Source organism: Drosophila guanche, unplaced genomic scaffold (genome assembly GCF_900245975.1).
Source record: "Drosophila guanche unplaced genomic scaffold, DGUA_6, whole genome shotgun sequence".
In the NCBI taxonomy this organism is placed as follows: domain Eukaryota; kingdom Metazoa; phylum Arthropoda; class Insecta; order Diptera; family Drosophilidae; genus Drosophila; species Drosophila guanche.
In genome coordinates this window covers 169478-196476 of record NW_022995773.1, presented here as the reverse complement: position 1 = coordinate 196476, position 26999 = coordinate 169478, and the positions used below count along the sequence as shown (strand labels likewise).

Genomic DNA, 26999 nt, shown 5'->3' with positions numbered 1-26999 from the left:
CGAGTTCCTTATTGAAATAGGTATACTCCATTTCTATATGTTTATCTTCGAGTCTAAATCGGCTTATTCGCCTTATAAGACGTTTGGTGCACAAAAAACAGGATTTTATCAACAAGTCTTACAAGTACGTCTAGCATAGAGCTAGAAGTGCAACCGAGCAATTTGATCCAACTGCGATCTGCTCGACTCGGGTTTCTTTGCGGATCTGTTTTCCAAAGCCTATACGAGCCGGGAATCTACCGACTGTCATAATCTCGTATTTGACTATATATGTACATATATATACAGATACATATATGCATGTATATATACAGAAATATTCACGGATACATGCGTGTGTTGCGGGACACCATTTGACGTACTCGCCCTTAAAACACAGCACTTCAACCGCCAACAATTGGGCGGCTGTAGAGCGATCTTTTAAAAGAAGTCGTCAAAAGTTTTCGATTATGTCTGATATTGGAGCATTGGTGCCGATAGGTTCGGATGATGCGACGAGTTCATCCGTAGAGCAGATAGACTCTTGTTGTACCACTCATCTTCCGGGGACATGCCTGAAAAAAGGGCAAAGAGATCAGAAAATCGTTCATCATTTTCAAATTAGTGGTGGCTGCCATAGACAATTTAAGAAGGGTCGAGACGGCGGGCGGGTGAGACAAGGAAATTGATTTCTGATGCTAATATCCGGGTAGACTTTTCGCCACAGCAATAACTATCTTTACGGCCATGTAAAAGCACCCAATTTCGCGTCTACGTGAGCGGCAGCGCAACAGCAGCGCCTTGTCCTATACCCTTTGAATATGGCCGTGCCGAGCACTGATTGATCCTATCAATCGGATCACCATATTGGGATCCGATTGGATCATTATTATAGCCACAATGAAGAAATTAATTTGCAGTGGCTACACTCTCTTTCATTCACACTCTGCTTCTGCTGTGTGCGGCCACTGCCTGTGCCGCGAGTCTGCAGTGTGTGGGTCTACGGAAGGGGGGCTAGCTAAAGGAGCGTGTTGATGTAAGAAGTATTGTAGATATAGATGACAGATGAAGAAAAAATTTAAAATTTGACAAATAAGTGACAAGTGCCCGGTATAAAAGTTGTGACGCGTAAGAAGCGTCTTACACGTCCATTCTCGTTTTTATATGAAGTTTGGAAGACATTTTTTGTTTTTGTGGTGCTGGATAGCAGCCTTAAACCTCAAAATTGGATTTGAGAATTGGTCAGGGCAACAAACCTGTTAGGAAACTGTATGTACATACATACATACATATGCATGTATGTACATACATTTTTGTACCATTCCTTTGCTTCCGCTTTGCTCTACTACTTGTTGTTGATATTAGTTTACTGTTAATTTGTTCGCTGATAGGAAAGTGAAAGCATTCTCTTTTAATGGCAAGAGCAGTCGATTATTTTGAATAGACACACCATATATACATATATACATTTGTATGTACAATAAGTGAACAGAAAGATACTTCGAAACCAGCTTACCCATCGAGTCCTGACGCACGCCAACAGACCCCATGTTTGTGCTATGCGCCATTGAGAACGGTTGCGTCATTCCCGGATACGAAGAGGCGCCCATTTGGAAAAGATCCTGAAATATGTAGATATATGTATATGTATGGCATTAAATATGGTTTTATATACATATGTACAGATATGGTTCGGCTTTATTTGCGTTATTTCCCTCTAGCCTACCTGGGGATACCGATTCATGGTATTGTGATGGGGATATGGCTGATACCCGCGCGAAACACCATAGCCCTGAATATTTCGCATCATTCCGTTGCAAGATGGGATTACAGATGGTGCCAATGCCTTCTGAAGCTGTTTCTCCTGCTTGCGATACTTGGCGCGTCGATTTTGAAACCAAACCTGCGAATGGAAACATGTAATGAAAATATATACATATGTACACACATAAGTAAATTTATTTTCAAGTTTTGGTCCCTCCATCCCAATTTTCTTGCCTTCCCGTTCCACTTTCAAAACATCTTGGGTAAGTCTGCGGTTCGTGTACACTGTACATACATGTATGCATGCAACATACAAATGTATGTATATGTGTGTGTGATGGACGATGAAGAAAAGGAATCTCTACGTACATATGTTTGTATGTATGTTTTGCCTCTGGCTTCGGCCATGGTGAAATTAGTAATAGGTGACGGATTCACCTTCTCATTCGAGGCCCACCAGCTCATGTTGCTTCTGATGCTGGTGGTCCTGGTGGTCCTCCACTCAGCTGATGACGTCACCTATTACTAATTTTACCATGGCTTCGGCTAAGGCATGGTGAAATTAGTAACAAGGTGACGGATTCACCACAGTGCCCTCTCACCAGGAACACCAGCTCAGGGTGAAATCATGGTGAAATTACTAATAAACGTTTGCTATCTCTCTCTAGCGCTTGCCTCTCTGAGAGCTGAGAGAGCGTGGTGAATAAGATGGTGCTCCTCCACTCAGCTGACGACGTTCCCTAATAGTAATTCCCTGGCCCTGGCTCGATACGATGTCGGCGTTCTCTAAGTAAAAAAAAATCTTCTAAATTGAAATTTAAAACAAGTTTGCGTGCTATTTGCTCCGAGGGCCCGGTTCTATGTACCTCTGTCAGGGATGGTAGAAGGGACGACTCCTCTGCTTATATATTAATAAAGATGGTTCTCATCCTGACGAAGCCGTTGTACACTGTCCTTATCTTGAACGGCAAAAAATAAATTGCTAAGATGAAAGCTGTGCCTCTACCTAGAGTCCAACCAGTAATACCATAGAGGTTGTATGATTGCTTGGGATTGAGGGGCGGTGTGAAAAAATGTCCGACATTTTGAAACATGCTAAGCATGCTTTGAGTTACTTATATTGAAAGAAAAAGTGATTACGGTAAAGCGGGGAAGCGAGGAGGCAGAAGTAAGTCCAGGATGTTGTCTTGAGTGCGGGGGTGGAATGCGGGGCATCACGGTGGTAAATGATTCTATCTTTTCGTTTTTTTTTCATTTATTTTATTATTGTTATTATCTTTTTACATGGCTACATACATATGTACATATGTTCATCCAGGCATATACATATGTATATGCGCATATGTAAGTATGTATACATGTACATAAATGCATACATGCACACATATTTATGTACATCCATATATACGTACGTGTGTACATATGCTTATGGGTGTGTGTCCTGGCGTTGCCTGGTTTCAGGGGTTGTTTTCAGTGGCCACTTTGTTTGTTTGTTCGGTATCATTTGGTTGGCTGCCAGCATAAAAATGCCAGTCAGAGCGTAATCGTATGTGTGTATGTATGTACATATGTATGCTTCTTTGCTTTGCTGTGCTCATGTTGTGTGTATGCGAATGTGCTGCTGCTAAATAATGCTCTTAACCATGAGCCCGTGGATGGTACTGCCAGACTACGTCAACTGCTCGAGGGATGAAAAGCGTTGTCTGACTGCTTCCCTGTCCGAATGTCTATTTGCCATTAAATTTCTAGTTACTTGTGTGCAGAGTGCGAGTGGGCGGAGTAACTCAATTAGGGATCCATTTGATGGCACACATAGCTATGTATATGTATGTATGTACGTACATGGTTTATACTGCATTTGTACATATGTACAAATGTTTTTATACATCTTTATAGTGCTACCTATCCAAATCATAAACAAAAAGTCATACTTTTAGTGAGAACAGTTAGTTTTAATCGAAAAACCAAAACAATGTCATGACTTGAGACTCAACGTATAATCGGACAAGGCAAACATGCAAAAAGAAAATCCCGTTTTTTCTAAAAAGCTTTTCAAAGTTCCGGGGTTTCTTATAAAATATATGCAATTAATGCCTGAATATATACGTGACAAATCAAAAAAATGTTGTATGGCCCCTCCAGGAGAGCAATCCTTTTTCGAAGTTACGCTTGCTATAGACATAGAACACGGAAGAAAAACTGATCGAAAAATCGCCGAATGGGTTGGAAAAGGCTAATCTATGGTTCACTACATGAATATAAGGTTCCATTCTAAGTTTAGTCTTTGAAGTTTAGTCTAAGTTTAGTTTTTGAAATACTTACACTGGTTTCAGTGTAAGCATACAGCAGTCCGGAGGAAACATTTGGTTGCTCCATCTCTTATGGTCTCTGAGAACTAGCCGACAAACAAGACGGACAGACGGGCAGACAGACATGGCTCTATCGGCTCGGCTATTGATGCTGATCAATACTATATACACTTTATAAGGTCGGAAACGTTTCCTTCTGTGCGTAACATACATTCACTTTGTGCACAAATACAATATACTCTATTTAGTCTGCGAGTACCGGGTATACAAACTGAGCCGGAAACTTTTCGTTTGACTTTGCGTTTGTTGAGTATAAAGCAACATTAACGAAATCCACAGATTCTTATCGCTATATCGGCTTGTATCCAGCCTTTAGCCCCCGGAATAATTGTCATCCATATATTTTATTTAGCCTGTGCAACAGCTGTTCTCTCAGTCTCTCAGATATATTGATAAGAATCTGTGGTTTTTGTTTACGTTGCTGGATACTCAACAAACGAAAAGTCAAACGAAAAATTTCTGGCTCAGTTTTTTTCCCGGTACTCGAAGTGTAAATAGGGTATATTGTATTTGTGGGGAATAACGGTTGTATGTAACGCACAGAAGGAAACGTTTCCATACTTATAAATATATATATTCTTGATCAGCATCAACAGCCGAGTCGATTGAGCCATGTCTGTCTGTCCGTCCGTCCGTCTGTCCGACTTGTTTGTCGGCTAGTTCTCAGAGACTACAAGAGCTAGAGCCACCAAATTTTGACTCCAGACTGCTGTATACTCACACTGAAACCATTGTATTTCAAAAATTAGCCCCGCCCCTTCCGCCACCGCAAAAACGCGAAAACCTCCTAAACCTACAGTTTTGAAGATAAAAGAAAACTAAAAACGCCATTACGTAGGGAATGACCATATCTATCAGATCACCCAATTGGGACCCGATTGGATCATTATTATGGCCACAATGAAGAAATTAATTTGCAGTGGCCAAACCCACCCTGTTTCGCAGCTTTTGTTGTTCTTTTCACATTCTTTCATTCACGTCTCTGCCGCGTCTCTGCCCTGACTCTGCAGTGTGTGGCTCTTGGGGAGGGTGGCGAGCTAATGGAGCGTGTTGGCGTGAGTAGTGTTGTTGATGTAGATGACAGATGAAGAAAATATATAAAACTTGACAAATAACCGCTAAGGTGGAGATATAGTGCTGAGTGCCGAGTATAAAAGTTGTGACGCGTAAGAAGCGTCTCACATGTTCCTTTTCGTTTTTATATGAAATTTGGCAGGAAGCTTTTATTTCGCGGTGCTGGATACCTGCCTTTACAATGGTGAAATAAAATTAAAAATTAAAGATAAATTAAAAAAATTATACGAACTATATAAATTCGAATGTGTTTGATAAAGGGGGTATTTTTTTGCATTCAGTAAAGATTTGAAATTGAGAAACAGTTTTGCTGGACAGATTTTCCAGGCAGATGTGCTATATAACGCCCTTTCATCTCCACCAAATGGAGTGCTCACTGTCAGGCAACCCTCCTCCATACCTACATACATACATATGTATGGATGTACACGAGTCCAATTTCGTCAAGCGAGACGACCCCATGGCAGGCCAATCCAGAATGAACCTCAAGTTTTTCAAAAAAATGTATTAACGACAACTTTTCAGCAACAACAACGCAAATTATGATGTACCCGTAGGTATGAATTTTGTTAGTGTTACTTCTCTTGTTGTTGTAGACTGCTAAGTGAGTGCCAAAGTTAGGTTGTAAGCGAAGCGACGTCGAGAACTAGTCAAATTACCAGAAGTTCTCCACGAGGGGACAAGCAAGGCATGTCACAAAAGCGGGGAAGTAAGATGTCAAGGAGTAAGAGAAAGCAACACATATTATCGCGCTGCGGTCGCGCGGGAACGAGGGTTGCATTGACTCGTTCCAGTGTAAATATTTGAACATTTGTAGAAAAAATATGGTTTATTCTTTGTTAATAGGCACACAGTGTCTGGGTCCGGAATCTGGCACTTGCTTGTCATTTGATCGTGAACAGTTGTTTGGAACATGAGAAGGGGTAAGGGTAGCGGCAACGGACAATGATGTAGATTAAGATTCCAGGGTGCATATGTATATATATTTGTAATCAGCTTTTTTACAGTTGTCGTAAGACTCGATATTTTTGGTAGAATATTCATTAATATATATTAATATATTTTGAAAACATATGTAAGTTTAAAGTCGACGCTTTTTGAATTCATCCATTTTAATTCATCCATAAAACAAAGCATATGTATATTTACATATATCCTTGACGAGTAGCAATAGCCCAGTCGATATAACAAACTGACTTACTATAACTGAGAGACTAGTTCTCAGAGACCATAAGAGCTAAAGCAACCAAGTTTTGCCTCACTTCTGTGAGGATCTGTGATCCACAATCTGTGGATAGTTTGAGATATTTAAGTACAAAAACATCCATATAAATTTGAGACGATGAACAAAAATCTTCATACCCTACACTTAAATTCCCCGGACGAACCCACCCCTTTATCACTGGTAGCCACCCCCCGCACTCACTTATTTCGCAGTCTTGATAAACTATAAATTAATTATTGGCGCGGCGCACTTGAAAGACAAGCAGAAGAGGGGCAGGCAACGAACCAAACCAAATCAAGCCGATTGAAACAGGGGGAGGTCCTGAGCAAGTTGCTGAGAACCCCAGGGGTTTTGGACAAGCACTTAAGAGCAACACCAGGCGTGGGCCGAAATCAGTCAGTTGGAATAATCGCACACTAAGATCAGCCTCATAATCATCTTCATTGGGGCACAATTCTCAATCCGATTCTATTTCAGATTTCGATTCGAATTATAATTCTCAAAGCAACAACTGTTGAAATATAAGTAATTAGCTTCATTCAAGGAGAGACGGTGAACCTGTTATTGCTGATTTCAGGGTACTACTCACTTGAATCCGAGCCTCGTTCAGCTTTGTGGTACGCGCGAGCTCCTCGCGACAGTAAATGTCCGGATAATGCGATTTGGCGAATGCTGCTTCCAGTTCCGCTAATTGTTCCTGAAAGTAAGCTTTTAATTAGGCTCATTTGTTGTGCAGTTCTAGCTGATATTGTTTCGATATAACTTGTGTTTATTGGATTTCTTCCACGCTTCTTTAAGCTCTTTTTTGTTTCGCATTCCTTTCACTTCGAGAACGATAAATGGTTGGTCAATGATGGTGAGTGGTGATCAGGATTTACATTTTAGATAACTGTTTTCGATAACTCCATTTTTATTCGGTAAGCTTTTAAAAGCTTTCAAGCAACGGCAGGAGAATGCGAATTATACCCTTTTGCTAATGGGGTATAAAGTTCAATTTGCCAACGGAGCTAAATTACGCTACCCGACACGATTTTTCCTCAAGGAACCAACCCAATTTTTCTGAAAGTTTTGGGGCTTAAAAATTGTAAGATGATATTAATTTTTTCTACGGCAGAACTGTTTTCCCACAAAGTGTTTGGATTCAATTTATATTAATTTGCATCAATTAGCTTGTCTGAATAATAACGTTCTTTGAACCCATATGTGAGATACTTAAGCTTTGTTAAAAAAGGACCGCTACATCTAAAAAAAGCATACAAAAAAACGTTTTTTTGTTAATTATTAATAAAAATTTAATTTATCATATTTAAAAAATGTTCAATGACCAAAATCTATCAGAAAAAGTCGGTTTGGTTTTTTGAGGTTCGATCAAATCTACTGCTGCTCCCAAGCCTAATTGGATTGCCAAGCTCTTAGCCTAGCTATATCGCTTCCAGTGCATGTACATATGTATGTAAGCATATCGACCATATTCGGGTCTACATTTCTTGGGCAGGTGCACTATTCACCGCATTCTAAAGTTTCCCATATTTTCCCTATGGGTTTCACTATGTTACAAAATATCTTTTTTTTTTTAATAAAAAACTTTTTTTTTTATCGATTGCGCTTCAAAAAGGGTAAATTGAATTGTTCGAATTTGAGCTCAGGTAGCGCCATAAACTAGTTTTTTACTTTTTTGTATTTAATTGGTACTGTCGCTAGACTAGTCTAATCTACGTTGTTAGTCCAACTAGCAACATTTTGGATAAGCAAGCGAAAGGGTATTTGAGTATGGCTTACAGATGCAATTACACTAAAAGTGTACTGGCTTAATTCCATATCCATATGTATTTCTAGTTAGATATGTCTAGAGATATACGAGTACATATACATACATACATATACATATATGTTTAACCTCTTCTTCAGTGCAGTTCGGTCTTCCACTGTAAATCTGAGTTTCTTGTAAAAAGTACTTGTATTTTGTGGCTAAGTGAGCGAGCTTATTTTCAAACATATTTTGAGTCTAAATGTTTAACACAGAATGAAAAAAAATATATTTTTCTTCTTACGTATGTTCATATGTATGTATATACATAGTAGCTTTCCCTAGTAGTATATGTACATATATGTATGTATGTACATATAAGCGATAATCAGCTACATTAACAGGAAAAACAGGATTGAGTTATTCAAACCTGAACATTCGTTTTAATGTTGTTTGTATTTCTGAAGAGTTTAAGTCTTAACTACAAGAGTAACCTAACAAAATCGAATTAAACGTATAATTTAGGTAGGATGGAAAGGAAGATGGGGCAGAGTGAAAAGGGTTCCATGAATTCTGACCTGTGTGAATGTGGTTCGATGTCTCCGCCTGGCTGGCGTAGGGCAGGATGCTGTGGTTGGAGTGTGGCCAACGTGCTGACTCAGCGTTGATAATCCGGTTCCGGGAGAAGTAATGCCGGCGGAAACTGTTGAGAGCCCGTTGTTGGGTTCCGGCTTAAGCTTCTTGAATGCACCTTCCGCTGCGAAAAATAGCACACACGTAAAGGAGAGCGCGTAAATTAATGTTATAAAATGTCAACTACATTTAGAATCCTAATCCGGTGGCCAAAAACGGTGGTCGGAAACGAAATTAGTTTAATATGCATAAAAGTTTAACCTCAGCGCGGTGGCCAGTAGCTCCATCTGACTCCTGACCCCTGACCTCTGACCCTGACCTCTGACCCAAAAATGTTTCATAATTGCCAAAGACAACAGCAACCGCGCTGCGGCCACAAGATGCTGACGCTGTCGTATCTGGTTGACTACGGAAAAGGAAAAAAGGTGCAAAGTTTTGAGCTTGGGTCACGTCGTTCACGTTGACGTTGACACTAGCGTCGATGATGACGGTCGCATGAATATGCAATGTGGGATAATTTATGCAAATGTCTAGCACATTAATATAGGTAGAACGCCTGGGTGCCAGCTCCCAGGACTCCGACTGCCTAGATCTGAGGGCTTCTTCTGTTGATGTCGGTTGCCTTCCGTATGCCATGACCAAAAAGGCGGTAAATAACATGCAAAGGTCATAGTAGGGTCACAGGACTCCGGCCACTGGACCGAACACCGATGACGTAGACCCGGACCTGTTGCTATTGGCGTTTAATGGGCTCGCTTAGCTCGTTAACAAGGTGTAAACTACGTAGAACATTTTGAATGTCGTCTCACTAATTAATTCACATATGATCTCCGCCGATACATCGAACCAATCTTTGAATACCTTTATATGTTCCAGATAATGCAAAACAAATAAAGGACACTGGATTTACTTTTTTTCGACTTTTCCTGAGTTTTTAAAGTCAAAATTTCGTAAAAATGTCCGCATTTGCATAATTTGTATATTTCCTCTATTGGGGTACATGGTACATTTATCGCTTTCCAACGAGAAACGAACCTCAATTTGAAATGTAACAGATAAATAAATATGTACATACATACATGTGCACCTGTTTGTTTCTTTGGTTGTTTATTTCATATATGTATGTAAATATTCCTAACGCTACAGTTATTAGTATTATACATATTACATATGAACATGCATTCCTTTCATCATAGATAAAAGTCATCTATCGATGGCAGAAACGTGTAAATGGGCGCGTTCACTAGGACAACTTGATCACATGTTCACGATCCATTCCATCGATCGGGTTTCGAGGCCTAGTAAACACGTGCCGGTAGTCATATCAAATTTAAACATTTCTTTTTGTCTTTTGTCAATATATCGAGCTATCGATATGACTCAAAAGCAATGGATCGGACAGGAGTTCAATTGCTCGTACTTTTTTCACGATCAATTTCTTTCATCCGATCTTTGAATTCTTGCATCAAAAACGTTAAATATGTGTGTTCGCCAGGACGATCACAAGAAATTTATCATGAATCGGTGATTAAGTTGTCCTGGAGACCGTGCACAATGAATGAAATAAAATAGCGAGGAATGAGCCAACATTTTAAATTAATGATGAATTTTACAATGTGCAAAATGATCGTTATTATGACAGGTTTTATGAAAGTGAGTATTCACAGTTTTGGAACTACATACATACATATGCATGTAAGTATTTAACTTAAACCTAATTTATAATATAAACATTAATGATGTTAGTCATTTATGTATGTATATGTATGTATATGTACATGCGTATGTATGTAACAAAGAGGCAATCCCCAATAGTCCATAAAGACCAACATTGATAGGTTTATGCGAAAAGAGCATCCTTTGGACTTAGAAAGTCTTTGTTACAAATTTGCGACATTATAGGTGTGGCTTTTGGGCCTGCTAGCGCCTTAGGGCGACCTTGGCTTTGCTGTTTCGGGCCAACATTTCGCGTCTTTTCCACTCTGATCACCACCGATTGACTAATGCCATGTTTTTCAGCAGTTTTAGCTGTCGTATGGTCATTTTCAGTGAGCTGCTACACAATAGTATTTAAATTTTCTAGATATTGTATCTTCTGTCTCAGGTACAACATAGGCACTATTTAATAAATTCATGAAATCTGCATCGATTATCATGAGAAATGTCTTATTTTGATGTTAATATTACTATAATATAAAAAAAATATATTTACCGTCAATTCCGTGAGCATATTGTTGATTAGAAAATGTATAAATATAAAATAACGAAAAGTGCATAAATAAGTACATGAGAGTTTTTTTCGTTTTTTTTTTAGCTATTTAAAAGCTTCACATTTGTATTTTTCTGGGATTGACTATTTGTTAAGGATAAAGTGATTTATATCTACAAACAAATTGGTTACGTTTGCATTATGCGTTTAGAAGTTATGGGCGACGAAAGTCAGTTATTGTGAACATGTACTCATCATTGCTCCCCACTGTATGTACAGCGTTGTCCGCAACATGGTGGAATTACTGATAGGTAACGTCATCAGCTGAGTGGAGGATCACCAGCTTATTCACCACGCTCTCTCAGCTCTCAGAGAGGCAAGCTCTAGAGAGAGATAGCAAACGTTTTCTGATGATAGCAAAGAAAAGATGTTCAATAATAAATAAAACGAAATAGCTCAAAACAATTAATAACATAGGCATAGCAAACAATATGCTGCAGACATGTTTATTTCTAAAAATAAAAATAAAACATCCAAAATAAAATAGTAGTTGCATGCATATTTCATTGTCTTCCGCTACGTCTTCATTCGTAAACAATGAAGAAAAAGAAGAAGAAGACAATGAAAAAATCGTGCTCTGCACAACCTCTTTCGTCAACGTTTGGCAAACGACTGAGAAGCTGGTATTCCTCGAATGAGGAGCACTGTGGTGACAACGTCACCTACTAGTAATTTCACCATGGTCCGCAATAACCAACTTTCAAATGAGGAGGGACGTGTGAGACGCTTCTTACGCTTCACAACTTTTATACCCGGTACTCAGTACAGATCTGCCCTATAATGGTTTTTTTCGATTTTACACTTTAAATTTTGTCTACTTTTGTATGTCATCTACATCTACATAATTTCTCACGCCAAGACGATCTTTTAGCTCACCCGTCCCCTAAAGCAGCACGCTGCACGAAGTATTGTCGAATGAGAGAATGTGAACAAAAAATAAACAAAGCTGCTGGACGGGGTGGGGGTAGCCACTGCATATTAATTGAAATTGTCCCAATTCGGTAATCTGATAGATAGGGTCATTCTCTAGTTTCTAGTTTTCTCTTATCTTTAAAATGTTGGATTCATCAGATTTCGCACTTTGCGGGGGCGGAAGGTGACGGGACGATATTGAAATACTTTCACTTGTATCAGTGTGAGCTTACAGAAATCTGGATGTAAAACTTGGTTGCCCTCTCTCATATGGTCGATGAGACCTCCTTTGTCATTAAAGGATTCCAAGGTAACTTGCATACAGATTTTATTTACACTGACTTCAGAAAGGCATTCGATTCTGTAAACCATTCTCTTCTTGCACAAAAGCTCGACCTTCTAGGGTTTCCGCCCAATCTGTTGAGATGGATTTCTGGCTACCTGTGTTCAGTTTTCTTTTCAAAAACTCCCTATCTTTATCGGTTATGGTTACTTCTGGAGTACCACAGGGTAGCCATTTAGGCCCCTTACTTTTCACACTGTTTATTAATTACCTGCCTTCGTATTAACAAATTCTCGAGTACTTATGATACGCCTACTACAATTTGAGACACAGGTCATATTCCTGTAAAGTAAAGTGAGAGCGAACGTTAGACTAGAGTTATCGAAAGTCAGTACCACGACACGTTTATACAATGTTGAATTACGGAGCTTCACGTTACATTACTGAAAAATAGCGAGGTCGGGGAAGGACCGAGGAAACACCCTCTGCGGTAGTTCTCTTGAGATAATTACATTGGTTGATGATCTAGGTGTTAAACTAGACCCCAAGTTAAAGTTTTCTGAACACATTTCTACCATGGTAAATAAAGCCATGGGTGTGCTTGGGTTTATGAAGAGGTGGTCAAAGGAATTTGATGACCCCTATATAACGAAGACTCTCTATATCTCGCTTGTTCGTCCGATTTTAGAATACGACTCATGTGTATGGTGCCCCCAGTACAACATACATCAGGACCGTATTGAATCAGTACAGAAAAACTTTTTATTATTTGCCCTACGGGGCCTCAACTTGGATGCAACTGTGAGACTGCCATCCTACCGTAGTAAACTCCTTCTAATAAACCTTCCATCCTTAGTTAGTCGTAGAAAAATTCTTGGTGTAATTTTTATGCACAACTTGATCAAGGGGGATGTAGACAGCCCTGAATTGTTGAGCCGCATAAACTTTACCATTCCCATTAGACCCACTAGAAACTATATTCCTTTGTTCCTTCCACTATGTAGATCGAATTATGCCTCACACGAACCCATTAGGGTTTTATGCTCGGATTTTAATTCCCTCTACCACATTATATCCTCAACTAACTCCCTTCCTCTTCTTAAATCTCTTATACTAGCCTACCTCTTCCGTAGTTAGTTTCATTTTAGTTTTGTCTTGTTTCTGATTTTGGTAATTTTTGCTTGCTTAGCTATAGTAGCTCTAGTCTAGTTGTGTTTAGCTCAAATTTTCCTCGAATATTAGCCTAACATCTATCTTTCCCTCGGTCGGTTGGGCGGGAGGAGGGCTGCGTTCTGTTGGGTTCCGCGCGTAACAGGCTTTGGCTTGGTGTCGCATGGGCCACTTGATGGTGCAGTCATTGCATATCAACGTTCAGACACATAGTAAAAAAAAAGTACCAGGCGCTCATAGGGACGGATGGACAGACAGACATGGCTATATAGAATCGGCTATTGATGCTGATCAAGAATATATGTATATACTTTGTGGGGTCGGAAACGCTTCCTTCTGTGTGTTACATTTTTTCCTACTAATACAATTAAACCCATTTACTCTTCGAGTACCGGTTATAAAAATTCATTCTTTTACAGTTAATGTAATTCTTTCCAGACCCGAAAATAACAGAAACGAGAAGGGAGGTGTAAGACGCTTCTTAAGCGTCACAACTTTTATACCCGGCACTCAGTACTACATCTGTACCTTATCGTTATTTTTCATCTGTCATCTACATCTACAACACTTCTCACGCCAACACGCTACTTTAGCGCGCCACTCTTCCCTAGAGCAACACACTGCAGTCATGGGTCAGTCGGGACAGGGTGGGTGTAGCCACTGCAAATTAATTTCTTCATTGTGGCCATAATAATGATCCAATCCAATCCAAATAATAATGATCCCAATTTTGTGATCTGATAGATATGGCCATTCCCTACAGAATGGCGTTTTTAGTTTTCTTTTATCTTCAAAATTGTAGCTTTTGTAGGTTTTCGCCCTTTTGCGGTGGCGGAAGGGGGCGGGGCTAATTTTTTAAATACACTTGTAACAGTGTGAGCATACGGAAGTCTGGATGCAAAATTTGGTTTCTATTGGCTCTAGCTTTTATAGTCTCTGAGATCCAGGCGCTCAAAAAGACGGACGGACAGACAGACAGACAGACATAGACTCGGCTATTGATGCTGATCAAGAATATATATACTTTATGGGGTCGGAAACGTTTCCTTCTGCGCGTTACATACAACCGTTATTCGCACAAATACAATATACACTATTTACTCTTCGAGTACCGGGTATAAAAATCTGTTTCAAGAGTATTTTTGAAATTTGAAGAGTAAAAGAAGAATTCAATTTTGTTGCATGGGGTGTGATAGGACAAAACAGAAGTACCAATAAAAAACCCAAAAAAATTGTGGTTGCCTAAATGTCTGCCTGACAGAATAAAGATATTAATTTTATAAAAGTGGATCCCCAAGTAATAGTCCACCGAAAAGTTACTTTAGATGAACATATCATTTCATGAGCTTTTATGTGAAAAGCTACCAAAACAAGATCTTTAAATATTACCTCCTAAAAAAGGGATGTTTTTTATTTCAACTATCTCGTCTACCGATCTATTTTTATACCCGGTATTTGAAGAGTTCAAGGTGTAAATTAGATTTTTGCTCGAAGGGGATGAACATATGCAACGCACAGAAGGAAACGTTTCCGACCCGATATATACATACATACATATGTATGTATGTAAGTGTATATATGTATGTAAATACATATACTCTCGATCAGCATCAATAGCCGAGTTTATGTCTATCTTTCTTGGTTGTCGTCAGAAGGAAACGTTTCCGACCCGGTATATACATACATACATATGTATGTATGTAAGTGTATTCAGCATCAATAGCCGAGTTTATGTCTGTCTTTCTTGGTTGCCGTCTAGTTCTCTGAGGTCGAAAATATGTGGCATCCAAAATTGTGAAGATACGAAATATCGCAGTTCCGTAGAGAATTCTCATATACTTACACTACTGGCCAAAAAGTAAGTATGTACATAGCCGATTTTTTATAAAATATCTCAAATGTGTTTGAATGCATTGCAGCCAAAAATTGATTATATTTTTTAAGATTGCCGTTTTGTAAATCATTTAAATCCCAAATTAAAGTTGAGAATGAAAGAAGAAATCTTCACTAAACAACGGATACCCGAAAGTCAGTCTTACAGGTGCATATCTTCCAAGGCAGTTTTCACTTGAATTGAAAATTAAATATTATCTAAGCATCTTTAATAGATTCTGAGCATAAGTTTGTTCTGGATGGGGCTATTTAGATATTCTAAGCTTCGATTTTTTCTGGAGGGGGCTATTTGGCCTGGTCAAAATAATAAGTACACTAGATGTATTTTTAAACATTTTAAGGACATGAACAGGATTTGGTAAAAGGATTGCTGATTTTTAATGACTCCTTGCATATTTAAGTACATGAGACTTAAAAAAGTTCTTTAGCTAGGCCAAAAAAAGGATTGTACTGTCTAAAAAGTGCCATGTATTTTCAAAAAAACGGGGAAACTCTTCAGAAAATTAAGAAAAGTCTAGGAAGAGCATCATGGTTTATTTAAATTGCCATTGAATTGAGAATGAAAGAAGAAATCTTCACTAAACAACGGATACCCGAAAGTCAGTCTTACAGGTGCAAATCTTCCAAGGCAGTTTTCACTTGAATTGAAAATAAAATATTATCTAAGATAGTTCTTAGTAGACAACAATATTCAGATTTACCAAGACGTATAGTCAAAAAAGTTCCCATACTCCTAGAAAAAAATGTTTAGATGAGGCAAACATTTTCCGAATTTCATGATGCATGGTCTGAACCAGGTTCTTAAAAGTAAAATAATATCTTATGGAGTGACGATAAAAACATAAATCATTTTAGTAATGACTTCAGGACACATTTACGACTCACCAAAGGCAACAAATTCGACGTCCGGCACATAGAGTAAATAGTTTATGAATGGAGGCGGTTGTATTCGGGGTTTAAAACTTATTGACTGACATTATAAAACCATGTGCTAAGGAAAACATGCAATTGAAATTTGACTTTCAAAAGGACAACTCAAGACTGATCAATGAAAGGATTATACAAAACAAGGTGAACGCTATGAGTTAGCCAAGTCAGTTTTCTCACTCAAATCGAATTTAAAACCTGTGGGAAGACATAAAGCGTCGAATTGGTTAAAATGCGTTTATAAAATTTCCAAGAATGCATGAATTTTGCCAAAACACTTGGCATGAGATTTCTGTGAAGGCTTGCGCAAACTTTTCGGTGGAATGCTAAAAAGAATCACCAATTTCATGCAAAATAATGGTTTCGGTAGTAGGTAGGAATACGGTAGTATACTTTTTTTTTTTTTTTTTTTTTTTTTTTTTTTTTTTTTTTTTTTTTTTTTTTTTTTTTTTTTTTTCTCTCTCTTTATATTTACAATCTGTTTTTAAACAATAAGTAAATTGTATAATTANATTTTGTTTTCCAAAGTGGTTTCTGATTTTCGACTTATCAGCCAGGACATTTTTAGTGTTTTAAGTCTAAGTTGTTGACATTTTGCTTTAATGTGGTTTTTCCATGTTAATCTGCGGTCGAGATGCAAGCCGAGATACTTCACACAGGTACTTTGTGGAATTGGTGAGCCGTTAAGTGTAACATTTGGGCAGTTACCTGGTCTTAATGAAAACGTTATTTGGACGGATTTCAGGGAGTTTATTCCAATTTTCCATCGAAGGAACCAGTCTTCAATTAGGCTTAGCTCACTCTGCAGGAGTTCAGAAGCTTCATTTATAGATGTGCTTGTGGCTAAAACGGCTGTATCATCAGCATATGTTGCAACAGTGCAGTTGTTTGTAACTGGCATGTCGGCCGTATATAGGGTGTAGAGAATTGGTCCCAATACGCTTCCTTGTGGGACGCCTGAGTTGATGAGAAGTAGTGATGAACTATCGGTTTTCTGCTGCACGTAAAAGCATCTTCTAGCCAGATATGATTTGATTAATAAATAGTACGGAGCAGGTAGCCATTTCTTTATCTTGTACAACAAACCTTTGTGCCAGACTCGATCGAACGCTTGTTGAACATCAAGAAATGCAGCAGTGCAGTATTTTTTGTTTTCAAATGCCGAAACTATATCATTAATAACCCTGTGACATTGCTCAGGGGTCCCGTGACCCCTCCTGAATCCGAATTGGTATTCAGGAATGATGGAAAGTTCGTCTAAAATTGGTAACATTCTCTTCAATAGTATTTTTTCAAACACTTTCGAGAAAATTGTCAACAGACTAATGGGACGGTATGATGTCAATTCCGTTTCTATTTTGTTTGGTTTTAGGATCATAACGATCTCTGCACATTTCCATTGACTTGGAAAGTGGTCTAGTCTGAGAATCGCGTTATATNAGTTTTTGAAATCGAGTTCTTTTATTGTGAATCTTGGTGGGAGATAAATCGCTGTTATTGATACATCTGCGTGCATACATTTTATCTGAATTGTGGCAGCTTGCATAGCGTTTTCCCTAGTACTGTCCATGATTTGAAATTTAAGGCCCTGCTTGACAAGAATTGCAGCACCTCCATGAGCTCTATCTGATGGATGGTCAGCTCTTACTGTGTCGTATCCAGTAACTTTAAAAAAAGATTTGCTAGTGAAGTGTGTTTCTGAAATAAGCATGACGTCAATGGCATTCGTTTTTAAAAATAAAGCTATTTCATTTACATGGTTGGAAAGCCCATTGGCATTCCATATTCCTAAGTTTAGATTTATTTGCATAGCTTATTTACAAGTAACATTATCATGTTAAGTAAATTATTGGTAAGTTGAGATTGTTTTTCTAGAAGCTGTTCTATTCTTTCTAGAGACTTGTTCGAGTTACTATTTCCTGCAGCAACTTGAGCGTATGATTGGTAATCTTTGGGTTGTTGGGTCGAATTATTAGACGGAGCAAATGATTGATATGTACCATGGTCATTTTTATTTTTGTCATCTTTGGTGTTTCTCTGGTGGTTGCGTCCGCTTATTATTTTTTTTGATATAAGATCCTGATAGACTTTACACCCTTTGTAACTAGCAGCATGATCTTCGTTGCAATGGCTCTTTGGTTACACGACTTTTAATATTACTAATGTTTCTAACAGCGTGACCTTTGGACTCCACATCTTGTTTGATTAATTCGATATCCGTTGAGAAGTGCAAATTCTTAATAACAACTCTGAATGCCCTCTCATGTTTAAGTTGGTATGTGTGAAATTTGACAGAATCTTTAGTAAGAGTTTTAACAAGTTTCCTGTATTCTTCAATAGACTTTACCATAACTCTCACATGACCATCGCGTTGTACTTTATAAAAGAAAAGCTCTTTTTTAATTGTAGTCTCGAGGTAAACTAGCATTCCTTTTATATCACTGACTTCAGATAAGAATATAGGTGGCGGCTTGGCAGATTCAGTTAAGCTATCTTCAGTTATCATGTCCAGTGCTTCGTTTTCATCTTCATTTCCGTTATTTGGCGTGCTGTCGCTTAGGAGGGCATATTGAGGGTAGTATACTAACACGGGATTAGTGATGACACAACTAGACAAAATCCACCTTTTTTTCCTCTTCGAACCAAACCGACTTTTTCTGATAGACTGAGCTTGAATAATTAGCTCAGCCGTCTCTCCATAAATTTTGACTAGCAATACCTCAAACGACTCCAAAATGATGCATCTGTTCATAAACAAATAGTGGACAAATGATTTTTTACTTTTCCAGAGTTTTTGAAGTCAAAATTTCGTAAAAAATACCTCACAAAAATCAACATTTTTGCATTTCATAGCTTAATATTTTTCAAAGGGTAAGCTAAAACCACAAAGTGTTTGGGTACAAATTATAGATGCGTTCATCAGCTTCATAGAATAGCTAGGTACAACCAGAAGTAAGATACTTACGTTGCGTAAAAAAAGGAGTGATACCTCTAACAAATTAACAAGATTCTAAAAATTCTTAAAAAACGAGAAAGTACGTGTGAGACCCTTCTTACGCGTCACAACTTTTATAGCCGGTATAAACCCGGTATACTCAGTACTATATCTGCACCTTAGCGGGGTTTTTGTCAAATTTTACATTTTTTCTTCATCTGTCATCTGTCATCTACATCTACAACACTTCTCACACCAACACGCTCCTTTAGCTCGACCCCATTCCCTAGACCCACACGCAAAATCGTGTCGAGTAGTGTATTAAGAAAATAGAAGAAAACCCCGAATTAATTCATTTTAGCTTTAAAGGCCTGTCTCCAGAACAGTGAAAAATTCTTTCCGGGAATTTTCTATATATTTCGTTTGTGCGTGGAACTTAACTAACACAGGCATACGAATTAACTGTGTTTTGTTAAAATGCTTACCATGGTGAAATTACTATTAAAAAGGTGACGGATTCACCACAGTGCCTTCTCATTCGAGGCCCACCAGCTTGTCAGTCGTTTGCCAAACGTCGACGTTGTGTAGCGCACTATGTTTTCATTGTCTTCTTCTTTTTCCTTTTTCTTCAAGCGGAAGAAAATGAAATATGCATGCAACTACATTTTTCTTTTGGATGTGTAATGTAATGTGAATGTAATTGAATCTTTATTCAATTAAATCTTTTTTGGAAAAAAACATGTCTGTAAAATTTGTTTTGCTATTTCTTTACTTTGCTGTCAGCAGAAACAATAAAAACGAAGAGTGCAGAACGTAACACGTTTGCTATCTCTCTCTAGCGCTTGCCTCACTGAGGGCCGAGCAAGCGTGGTGAATAAGCAGGTGGTCCTCCACTCAGTTGACGACGTCACCTATTAGTAATTTCACCATGATGCTTACTTCAGTGGCAGTTTGAAACTTAAAACAAACAAAAAAGCGAGAAGGGACGTGTGAGACGCATCTTACGCGTCACAACTTTTATATCCGTCACTCAGTCAGTGTACCTGTACCATATTGTATTTTTTCGAATTTTACATTTGACATTTTAAATTTTTTCTACATCACACATTTACATCTACATCTACATAACTTCTTACGCCAACACACTATTTTCGCTCGCCCCCCCTCCCCTAGAGCCGCCCACTACAGATCCACGTTAGCGGCAGAACCGCGGCAGAGGTCGCACACTGCAGAAGCAGTGTGTGAATGAGAGAATGTGAAAAAAACAACAAAAGCTGCTGGACAGGGTGGGTTTAGCCACTGCAAACTAATTTCTTCATTATGGCTATAATAATGTTTCAATCGGATCCCAATTTGGTGATCTGATAGATATGGTTATTCCCTACGGAATGTTTTAGTTTTCTTTTATCTTCAAAATTGTAGGTTTGGGACGTTATCGCCCTTTTGCGGGGGCGGAACAGTGTGAGCATACAGCAGTCTGGATGCAAAAATTGGTGGCTCTAGCTTTCATAGTCTCTGAGATCCAGGCGCTCATAAGGCCGGACGGACAGACAGACATAGCTCTATCGAGCCGAGCCGATGCTGATTAATAATATATATACGTTATGGGGTCGGAAACGTTTCCTTCTGTTCGTTACATACAACCGTTATGTTGGGGCAAGGCCGGCTAGCCAGTCCGTTCAGGGCTGGGTTCTTCCCAGGCCCCCAGGTCGCACAACAAACCAACTGTTTGGACATCTCGAACCAACAACCGATTATTCAAACACAAACCAACGGACTTTACTCTACACTTCACGGACAATCATCTCTCCGACGCAGAACAACAACAAATCTCCTTTTCAAGTGCAGCGGCCGATCTCCATTTCGCCGCTGTGGTCCCCTTTCCCCCAACTACATTTAAATGTTTACATTAATATGGGTGATAAATATATGTGGGTGTTGATGTCTTCAGGTGGCGTATTTATTTTAATTTATTTATTGTTGTTGGCGGTGCGGTTGTGGCGGGGTCGCACCCGGGCTGGGTCATATCTTTATGTTGTTGTTGTCCGTTACAACCGGAAGCGTTTCCGACCCCCTAAAGTATATATATTCTTGATCAGCATCAATAGCCGAGTCGATAGAGCCATGTCTGTCTGTCCGTCTTGTTTGTCGGCTCGTTCTCTGAGACTATAAGAGCTAGAGCCACCAAATTTTGGCTCCGGACTGCTGTATGCTCACACTGAAACCAGTGTATTTCAAAAATGGGCCACGCCCCCCTCCGCCCCGGCAAAAGGGCGAAAACCTACCACACCTACAATTTTGAAGATAAAAGAAAACTAAAAATATCGGGCCATATCTATCAGATCACCAAATTGGGATCCGATTGGATCATTATTATAGCCACAATGGAGAAATTAATTTCCAGTGGCTAAACCTACCCTGTCCCGCAGCTTTTGTTGTTCTTTTTACATTCTCTCATTCACACTCTGCTTCTGCTTCACTCGGCCCCTGCCTCTGCCCTCCCCCTGTCGCTGACTCTTCCGACTTTTAACCCACCCCGTCCCGCAGCTTATATTTGTTTTTTTTTTGTGTGAGGGCGCTGACTCTGCCTTTGCCGCAAGTCAGCAGTATGTGGGTCTAGGGAAGGGCGGCGAGCGTGTTGGTGTGAGAAGTGTTGTAGATGTAGATGACAGATGAAGAAAAAATTTAAAACTTCACAAAACACCGCTGAGGTGCAGATGCACTATTGTCCCAATGACCAGTTTTGTTGGCTGTTTACGCCAAATTAGCGCAAAGGGCTTATGGCCGGGAGCAATAAATATTTTGTATATTAAATATTATATTATATATAATATATTATATATATAATATTAAATAATATAAATATAAGTAAAATGAATTTTTAGCATTAAGCTATTGAATTGTTGCATTTACGACATACTGACAGAAGTTTGTTGCTATAGAACATACATGTAATAGGTTCTGTATTAGAAAAAGAGTGACCATGAAAGTTGCGTACCAGAAAATTTCATAGATGGCGCCACTTTCGAAAAATCTGCTGTGAAACCTAGCGGTCATTATAGGACAGAATGTGCAGGGAAAAAGTACCAATTTTATTGCTGTTTTAAATATCTCATATATTGGAAAATATTAACTGATCCAATTTGTTTGATGCATTTTATTTAGTAGGCTTTTTACTACGTGTTCTGTAATGTGAACGATATCTAGTGGTTGGCGATGTCTTCTACATCTAGATGTAGTCCTGAGTGCCGGGTATAAAAGTTGTGACGCGTAAGAAGCGTCTCACACGTCCCTTCTCGTTTTTTTGATAGTTGTGTGTACTAATTGAATTGTTCAAAGTTTTGTCCATGTATATTTTTAGCTTTGTACTAAAAATTGCACGTGTGTTCTGTGGAATACAAATTTTGTTCAGCACACCACTTCACAAAGGTTTAAGTTACATTTTATTAACCAATTATTAAAGAATCATGTGGTGTTAATGCCTGTTGCCCGTTTTTCCCCTATTCGGAATATTTTAAATTTTGCAGATGCTTATGAGTTTACTCGCGCTGCTCTGCTGGAGGTCTGGAGCAACAACAATCGTGAAGCAGACGCAATAAAATGTTGTACTTTAGCCAGTATTGACGAAAACTGACAAACTAAAGATGAAATAATACCATTTAAAATAAAATTATCCAATTTATTGCTTATTGCACTTTGGAGCGATCCCAATCAAGTTACATTTAACCAGTCAATCTATTAATCAGTCAATCAAATATATTTTTTAAATTTCTATAATGTTGTAATCTTTTATATATAATAAATACGACGAGAATGGGTTCCGGGTATGGGTATGGGGTTCCGAAATTCTACTGTAGTCTAACGAACAATAATGCCAATTTGTAGACGTCTAGCTTTATTTTTTGGAGTAATGCCAAAAAAATCTGACTTTTTACCCATAGTGTATCGGTCAAAACCACACGGATTTAAACTAATATTTTTCGATTATGATACACCTCCAGACGACCTTTAAACTGGTGCTAATGTTGATTTCGTTCAACCATTCGTTCTCGAGATTTGTTCAAAAAAACAAAGCCATTCGCACAGGACCATGCGCAAGTGGTTTTCGGGGCGACCGATTCAAAATAAGATGTCATCGAAAGTTGATACAATATATTAATGAGAAGTTCCGATTAATATGGTTAATTTATGTCTCTTTTTAAATTTGCTATAATTTCACAAAAATATGATTTGTATATTTTTTAAAATTAAATGAAACGCACGGGTCATGTAGCACGGTACCAGAAATTCCTTGGTTTTTAACAATCAAAACTATACAGGTCTGCGGAGAGTACAGCTCTTTTAACGATACAAAAAAACTAGAAAGGTTTTTACATTTAATAACTACATACGTACTCCCAATTTCAAACTGCTGTTTTTTTGGTGAATATAGACTCTATATTAAAGAGTTAGACAATTACATTTCAAATAGAAAATATTATTTCTTAAATTAAAGTTTTTCACTATATATTTTTTTGTTTTCATACGAATATAACGTAACGCCTAAATGTGCGATGACAGGGAAAACTTATGGACTACTCAGGCCACTACTCGTTCGAGTATGTGTACACACCACAAAAGACTTCATTCAACAAAACTTACAACTAACGAGAAGGGACGTGTGAGACGCTTCTTACGCGTCACAACTTTTATACCCGGCACTCAGTACTACATCTGCAATTTAGCGGTTATTTGTCAAATTTTAAATTTTTTTCTTCATCTGACATCTACATCAACAACACTACTCACGCAAACACGCTCCTTTAGCTCGCGACCCTCCCCTAGGAGGGTCTACAGAGTCAGGGTAGAGACGCGGCAGAGGTGTCTGCGCGAAGCAGAGTGTGAATGAGAGAATGTGCAAAAAAAAAATATATATGCTGCGGGACGGGGTGGGTTCGGCCACTGCAAATTAGTTTCTTCATTCTGGCTATAATAATGATCCAATCGGATACCAATTCGGTGATCTGATAGATATTGTCCTTCCCTACGAATTATCTTTAAAATTGTTGCTTTGTGAGGTTTTCGGTCTTTTGCGGGGGCGGAAGGGGGCGGGGCTAATTCTTTAAATACACTGGTTTCAGTGTGAGCATAGAGCAGTCTGGATGCAAAATTTGGTGGCTCTAGCTCTTATAGTCTCTGAGAACTAGCCGACAAACAAGACGGACAGACATGGCTCTATCGACTCGTCTATTGATGCTGATCAAGAATATATACTTTATGGGGTCGGAAACGTTTTCTTCTGTGCGTTACATAAAACCGTTATTCCCCACAAATACAATTTACTCTTCGAGTACCGGGTATAATTAAATTACTAAAACAAATAAACAAATGAAATATTCAACATAAGAATTAAACAATTTAAATCGACGTATTTGGTATTGCAGAAACACTTTAAATATGATTATAGTCGATTTTTTTTTAATGGCCTTAACATAAGAGACTTTTGTAGGATATTGGACTAAATAAAAGAGACATACATATGTACATAAGTAAGTAAATGTGGGCTTAGCTTAGGAACTTCCAAAAACATTGAGTTAAAAATCATGTAAACCAGGTCTACAATTTTTTCAATCGACTGCATGTTTATATTCGCACAATTCCCCATTTCTTAAATTCACAGAGTAAATCGATTTGATCAATATTAATCCTGCGTATGACTGAAGCTCTGTGCGAAACTACGAAACGGGTCAGCCGAATGTACATCTGAAATTGTGGGCCATGAGTCAACCGGTGAGTTAAGGCTATACGCCCGGAACAAAAGGATTAAGAGTGCTGGGTAACAGTAAACCAAAATTAACCATAGGTATAAGGACAAAGACAAAGGAATAGGCAATAGCAAAAGTAAGGATAAAGCTGAAGGCATAGGGTTTCGGGTGTTAAACGATAATTGTATGGCAAAGTCCATTAGGCAATTATGTGGCTACATATGGAGGGAATTAGTGGACACCTACAGAAACACTCACCCGATATTGTGTGGTCGGAGAGTCGTGAGGGTGGCGTGTGGGCTGGAGTGTGATGATGCGAGGATGAGTCCATTCCAGGTGTGGGTAGGCCAGAGTATAGGGCACTGAAGTCCTCTGGCGTACTGCTGCACTTCCTTTGGTGGTTTAATGAGGACGTGGACGATTTGTCCAGTGTTGTGATGGGCGAACGCGTGTCCTGTACTGACGTGGCGAGGCTGAGCAGACGGTTTTCATGGGAGCCGCCGATACCCATTAACCGCTGGTCCTGGAACGACATAAATTTGGAATCCTGGACGGCTCCATGCTGCATACTGGCATGATCCTCGAGCAACCCCTGCTGCAGGCCCAATAACCCGCCTACCAGATTTGGGCGAAGTTCATCCATGCTCAGCTTGCCTGTCTGCCCTCCCGATGAGAAGTTTAGTTGCCGACTGAAGATCGCTGGGAAAATGTTAAACTGCTGCGAGTCAGCGCTGGACTGCGGACTGAGACCAAGGCTGTGTGGCGCCACTTGTGGTATCGAGGCGACTGCGGCTGATCCTGATCCCGTTCCGGATGAGCTCGGTCCGTTGCCGATCAACAGAGTCGGTCCAACGGAGACTCCGCTGTTGATCAGCTGTTGTTGACTATGCTGCTGCTGATGCTGCAGCAGGGGTGCTGCGGCTCCCAATCCTGTCGGTAGCTGTTGCGACTGTTGTTGCTGGGGAACCGAAACGGATACCGACGGCAACAGGGCGTGATGTCCGTGTGTGATCGCTAGGGATTGTCCGTGAGTGTGGGCGTGATTGCTGTGGACGTGCGGGTGGTTGTGAGTCAGCGACAGGGCCGAACTGTTACTACTGCCGTTGCTTGCGCTGTTGCCGCTGCTGATTACTAATTGCTGATGTTGGGTGGCTGAGTTGGTATTGCCGCCGACGACAACTCCTCCAGCAGCGCCACCACTACCACCACCGGAACCAGGGCCGCCGGCACAACTTTGATGTTTGAAATCCAACTTGTGGCCGGCGTAAAACCGCTGCGTATCGATATACGTTTTGAAAAAGTCAATTGAATAATCCAACTGAAAGCTGTCTCGCGACGAACGCGGTTTCGTGGCGTGAAAAAAAGAGGGGAAAAGTGTAGATTGTGGGGCTGGAGATCGCCCTGAAGCTGATTACGCTGAAGCTGATTTTTCGATTTATTGCACATCAATTATAATCCCACTCAAGTCAACACCTATTTTGTTGTTGCTTTTTCTGTTATAGTGGGAGCACTTATAAAAACTATAGGACACATAAAAAAAAAAAAAAAAGCCGACGGTAAAGTTTTCCTTCTTGTGGGTGACACGTGTACCGTACGTATGTACATAGATCGTGGACAGAGCCACCGTGTAAATTTGGTTTGGCACACGAACAGATGTGTGCTTTTGTTTGACTATTAGTGTTTAATAAAGTCGTCGACTCGTCTTGCCTCTCCTTTCCCGCACCTTTTCCTAAGTGAACACTAGAATCGAGTGCCCTGCTGTTGTTGCTGTTGCTTTTTTTTTCTGGTGGCTTAGACACGACGGTACGTATTCGCGGCCGATCAAACTTAAAATGATATACAATTTCAAGCAGCATACAAAATTATAACGAAATTAAGGATCATGCTCGGCCACGGCAACGAGGGCGCCGACGCTGGCGTTGCTGTCGGTGACTCTGGCCCATGAAGCAACTATAAAGGAGGGCCTGTCGTCGGCAGCGCTTCTCGGGTCATTTCCCATCGACGACCGAGGTGGGACGCAATTATGAGAAGCTTATACTCTTATTACTGTAAAGTTGCTCTCTCTCGCTCTGCAC

The 26999-nt window shown here is 39.4% G+C and overlaps 1 protein-coding gene and 1 long non-coding RNA gene across 2 annotated transcripts; one reads left to right on the top strand and one right to left on the bottom strand.

The window, feature by feature from the left end:
* On the bottom strand, window positions 1-26293 carry LOC117591322 (homeobox protein orthopedia). Its single transcript, XM_034284530.1, has 6 exons — window positions 25171-26293; window positions 8737-8915; window positions 7001-7108; window positions 1706-1882; window positions 1496-1601; window positions 1-554 (listed from the first exon to the last, which is right to left on the bottom strand). The coding sequence occupies exons 1-6, from the start codon at window positions 25565-25567 to the stop codon at window positions 448-450; spliced, it is 1074 nt and encodes a 357-aa protein (XP_034140421.1). The 5' UTR covers window positions 25568-26293; the 3' UTR covers window positions 1-447.
* Window positions 11106-21298, top strand: LOC117591323. The gene is made up of 3 exons (XR_004574384.1): window positions 11106-11273; window positions 15986-15988; window positions 21261-21298. It is a non-coding gene; the product is annotated as an uncharacterized LOC117591323 (long non-coding RNA).
* Window positions 26294-26999: the final 706 nt, after the last annotated feature.